A 5,430-nucleotide genomic window follows, 5' to 3' on the forward strand; every position below is an offset into this window, starting at 1 on the left:
AATCCGGGAAGCCAGCCCCTGTTCCATCTCTGCCTTGGCCTTCCTAACCATCCCCCTACATCCCCGAGCAACTGTAGAATAGTCCTCCTTAGTGATGACCCCTCCTTTCCATTGGGAGTAAGCCTCGTTTTTGGCAATTTTAGTAATCTTTTACTATTCTTTCCTCAGAACCAAATATTCTAATGATATTTTCCCTAGGAATCTTGTTTTTAACACAGTTCCTTTTAAACTTTCTCTTCTAAATATGACATTTTACTGATTTTTGACTGGGAAACTGAATCAATTACTTTATTTGCATATAAAAATAATTTACTCCAGCTGTCCTAGCATTTGTGCTTTATTTAGCACCATTTGTAATTAAAGGTTTCTTCCATTCTCCACAATATCAAACAAAATCATGGTGCGGTTTTCAGCTTGCCCTCAGTGTTTTCCAGAATCTGAATTATAAGACATTCGATTTGTAGTGCAGTATTGCTTTTCCCATCTATTCTTTGCATTTCTGTAACACTTTTTTTCCAAGTATCTCAAAGTGAAGTGAAATCTCAAGTAAAATTATGTGAAGTGCTACATTAGACCTCAAATTCTTTACAGGGTTAAATTCCTTACTTCCCTTTGAAAACAAGGGTTTGTGAACTACCTGGGGGCATATATAGCCACAGCAAACAGCACCATGGAACCACTGAGGTATTTGCTGCGCTTTTCATCAATATGGAACAGCTGGAGTTTGGTCATATGAACACCTGTTTGCTGTGGCTTTTATTTCAGAGTGCCTCTTTTCTGATCATCTGTACAGAACTGATAAGCTCATCAGAGAAGTGGTGCCCTTTGAAGCAAAAGCTGCAGCAAACAGCTGAGAAGCTCAACCCACTGTGAATGAAGCAAATTGGTAACCATTCCAACACAAGTGATCCAGAGTCCACTGCATCCATTTTTACACAAGGGACTTGGGAAATTGGTTCTATCTTACTTGCTCAAAGATGCTCAAGTTTATGGCAGAGTTGACTCTTGACTTGCTGTCATAGCTTCTCATTGGTGGACTGTATTCCATGCATTTTCTTCTTTTAATTTAGTATGTGTTGTCCTAAATGGGATATTTATTCCTCTGATGTATATAGACGCTGCTGTAAAAAGTGTTGTGTCGTTATTAGTCAGTCATTTTTTCTCTCACCCTTTACAGAACCACTTATTTTCTTTAACAAAGATTGTTAATCAGATTCTCTGTCCCTGATTAAATGTGTTCTTGAGACCTTCATTACATCATTTAGTGTTAGAAATATCTTCTGCAGCACAGACCAACCTTGGTACTGACTCAACAGCCAGTTCCTTCCTGGCTTCACCCACCCATCTATAAAACAGAAACCTTGCTCTTACCATGACACAAGCTGAACCCTCCTCAAAACTGAATCTAAGGGTTTTTCTGAGTTCTATACACATCCTTAGCCTTCCTCACCTTTTACATAGCATCTGTTTACAGAATTTTATGCATTTCTGAACAAGTTAGTCTCTGAGGTGCTTCCCTGCCCTGCCTTCACCTTTTTACAGTTTGTATTAGTTTTACCAAGAATAGACAGTGTTTAGGTTACTTATGGATAAGGATGTAGAGTTTCACTTACTTCTGAGAGCTGATTCCTTACTTTCAGAAGAATGGAATTTACTCTGCACCATGCCAGCTCCAGCTTTAGAAGTTTTCTAATCTTTGTAAAATACTTCCTCACTTTTTACACCTGCTTTAAGTACTTTACTTTCACTTCAGGAGAGAAGTGCATGTGGTAGATCTGCAAAAGAGAGGATTAGACTCTTGGAACCCCAGCTCTCTGAAGATGCCAGACATCCATGGTGGAGGTGGAGAGATGGGAGCTTGGAGGTAAAGAATGTTTAGTTGCAACCTTGGCTCTTTTGTAGAGAAATGTTGGATACTTGGAATCTCCTGAGAAGCATACAGTGAAAGAACACCAAAGGGCAGTGCCCTGGGATAGTCACGTGGGAAAGAAACGTGTGCAAAATATAGAACATATGGGGAAAGGGCTGTTGGTACAGAGATCTTCTAGGGAGAATATTAATATGTATGAATATCTATTTTCTTGGGGTTGCATTAGACTCTAGTACAGCACATTCTACAGAAAATTGAATGTTCTGTTTTTGGTTCACCTTTAACTCATAGTAATTAGCAGCAGAGACCACTTTAATTTGGTGAAATAAAATTCTAGATTGGAAAAAAGTAAACCAAGTTGGAATACTGCTTCAAAATAGATGCAAAATAGATGTGAAATACAGAATTAGTGTTGGGAAATATGGCTGCAAACAAACGTAGCCTTTGTGTTGTCATAAAAACTTTTATGGTAGCACAAAACCCTTGCAAATAGATATCCATGCCCACTGTTGCACCACAAAGGCCCAAAATTGTGGCCATGATAATAAGTGGTCAGGAATTGTGCTTCTTTTTTTGTGTGGACATCTATTTACTTTTATGGTGGAAGAGCATGGGTAACCCGTAGCTGCCCGCGCTCTTCAGGGCTAAGTACGGGCAGTCAAAAAGCCTACGGCTGAATTGATTCAATCTTCTCAGGTTAGTGTAAACTGCATGGATAGAAATGATAAGCAAGTAAACAGACATTCACTTTTGATTCCGGAATTGCAGCCACATGCCTACAGTGACCCAGGCTAGAAGCTGGGGGACACTAGAGCACACTTCGCTGCTGGATTGGATCAAACAGCTTGGGACAAGGCTAGCCTGCTCAGCCTGTGTTGGGGGCTTGCAGGGAGGTGCAAAGCATCCTGGGATGCTGAAGAACTGAATTAGCTTGAATCTGGAGGGGATCTGGGACAGAAGTTCAAGAAACTAATTCAACCTAAATCAGTTAAACCTGGATGGATGTATTATCAGGCTTATCTTAAACCAGTTTCAGACATTTTGAAAGTGGTTTGTGTGCACTTAACTTCTGTGGTGTTATAGATTTGAACCAGTTTCTGATCACTTTTACCTATTTATGTGCAACTTCTGTCCCTAGCCCAGCTGCCACAGGAATTCCCTTGGAGGATTGGGACCCTGAAAGTCTGGGAGTGCCTTTCAAGTTTCCCCACTTGCTGAGGCACACCTGGGGATTCCCTTGGCAGGGGATTCCCTGGCTGCACAGTATCATGCTGCTATGCCCTGACTTGGAACTGTTGGGTCTGTGTCATCCAGCGAGGCAGATCAGCTGTGCCAGGACGTATCTCAGCACAGCTGATCCCACTTCAAGCATGATGTCTTTTTATAGCCTATGAAACCCTCCTGAATGCCTAGGGATAGATCCTTCCTCCTTGCTCCTTCTTTGTTCTCTTCTGGCAGTGAACAGGGGATGGTGGACTGCCCAGAGATGTACTGAGGATTCCATTTCACCAAGAAAATTTGTGGTCACATACAAGAAAAGTATTAGATCTATAAAATATAAAGCAGTTATTTTTTTTAGATAAACTAGCTCCAGTGCTGCCTCCTGACCCAGATATTGTTCCTGAGGAAAGCCAGGATAATTCAATTCTGATTCTCCCCTTCCATTCAGTAAGATATGTAGATGATCAATTTTCTTTACTCATTATTATCTATAGTTGTGTCAAATAACTCAAATTCTGGCCAACCATGTGTACTTTAACAGGGATCTTATCTCAAGGACAGGTTTACTTGGATTCTGTCCCAGCTCCTTTGATTTGCTTTGTAGCTCTGGGCAGTCTATTTAACATCTGTGTGCCTCCTTTTACCTGCCAATAACATGGGGACAGTACCCTTTTTCACAGGGATATAAGCTTTAAAGTCTTTTTATGTGCAGAATACAAGGGTAGATGGAAAGGCTGCAAAAATGCATATTTTTACTGCAGAATTCAAGAATCCTTCAGTGTCTAAATAAAACCAATGCCTTCTCAACCCCCTTTAGAAGCCTTTTTGGAGTATCCTTACTGTTGTCTTGCTGTAGAATGTAACCATTCCTGTTTTTCTTTCTGCATAAGTCTACCATTTTTATACAATTATATTAAAATCGGGACTTTTTTCTGTGATGTCTCTAGGTCCAGGAAGAATAACAAAATTTCCAGGACATACTTGGGTTTCTCTGGGCATGAATATAAATTTGGTAAGATATAAACTTGGTTTTATTTAGACACATCCAAATCATGTTAGTATTTCCGTGCTTAGAAGGATCGACAGATAACAAATTATACTGTCAGCAATATCTAACATAGTTAATACCAGTGACACTGAAATGTAAATGTCTCCAAATATATACATTAAAGACCTTTTTTAGAAAACAGTAATACTTTGCATGTGATAAGCAAAATAAGAAGGAACAGGAAGAGAAAAATAGGAGAACTTTTTTAAAAATGAGACTGCAAACCAGTAATCTTTATTTACCAAAAAAATTTTAACTAGAAACTACAATTCCTTTTATGTTTTTGGTACTATTTGCTTGCCTGATATCTGTTTCATTGCAAATTTGACTGATGTTGAAAAAGAGTCTGATTGTGGAAAACGTATTCTGTGTTTTGAATTGCAGATACCATTCAGTCTTCTTTTTTATAACTTTCCTATCCCACCATTAAGATTTAATTTGAAACCGGGATGCCTGCCTTTTAGTAGTAAATTAGGCATTGTTTAATGGAACAAAAATAGTCTTTCAAGTAATGTTAATAAAAACCTTTGAAGGCTTATTTCTTAAGTTATGTTTTGATTTAATGTTTGTACTCAAGGTTTTTACTCCCCTTTTTAGCTCATCACCACTTCACAGATCCTGTCACTGGAGCAGCACCAGAATACTTGCAAAGACTTTCTCAAATGGCTTCATTAGAATGTGAAACTATAAATGAAGAGAAAAACAAAAAAATGAAAAGGGGAAAGAAGCAAGAGACATGGACAAGCTGACAGACAAAGAAGCTCTTGAAGATACTTTTTATGAGCTAAGATTTTATCCACCAAAATACAGAAATTTTTATTTAATTTATAGTATGATAGTCCATGATTACTTACCTAAAACCCCTACCAACTGTAAGTAAACTGTAAATATAAGAACATTTTATATTTAATAAATATTTTATATTTATACAGATAGGTGCATAGTGTTCTTAATGCAAAGTTGTGTTTATGCTTAACTAACTGGAAATATTAATCTTCAATTCTAAATATATTTCTACTAGTCTGTTAATAGATCTTCAGATGATTCATAGACTGTGTATTTCATTACCTCTACCACTGAAAACCTTGTGTTTGCCCATAGAATTCTCTTTACTAGGTTTTCCTATATTGATAAACAGGTACATTGTGTGTCACATATGATGATATATTTAATGAGTTTGTATTAATTCACAATTTTACCACTTGTTCTTGGTTACAGTACAAAAAAAACCCAATCTGCCTACAGATCTTACACCACATCTAGGTTTCAGTGAGTTTTACTTCTGAGTTCT

At 37.9% G+C, this 5,430-nt stretch overlaps 1 protein-coding gene across 2 annotated transcripts in view; it reads left to right on the plus strand.

The window, feature by feature from the left end:
• The window catches only part of CUNH8orf89 (chromosome unknown C8orf89 homolog), an 11,314-nt gene extending 6,301 nt beyond the window's left edge, over positions 1-5,013 (plus strand). For both annotated transcript variants that reach the window (XM_019527803.1, XM_019527804.1), the window contains exons 5-7: positions 1,754-1,864; positions 4,039-4,103; positions 4,737-5,013. In XM_019527803.1, the coding sequence (XP_019383348.1) occupies positions 1,754-1,864; positions 4,039-4,103; positions 4,737-4,888 (328 nt within the window). In that variant the 3' untranslated portion in view covers positions 4,889-5,013. The remainder of the gene's footprint in view (positions 1-1,753; positions 1,865-4,038; positions 4,104-4,736) is intronic.
• The last annotated feature ends 417 nt before the right edge of the window (positions 5,014-5,430 follow it).

This window comes from Gavialis gangeticus, unplaced genomic scaffold (assembly GCF_001723915.1).
Source record: "Gavialis gangeticus isolate Ggan-Ray unplaced genomic scaffold, GavGan_comp1, whole genome shotgun sequence".
NCBI classification, from domain to species: domain Eukaryota; kingdom Metazoa; phylum Chordata; order Crocodylia; family Gavialidae; genus Gavialis; species Gavialis gangeticus.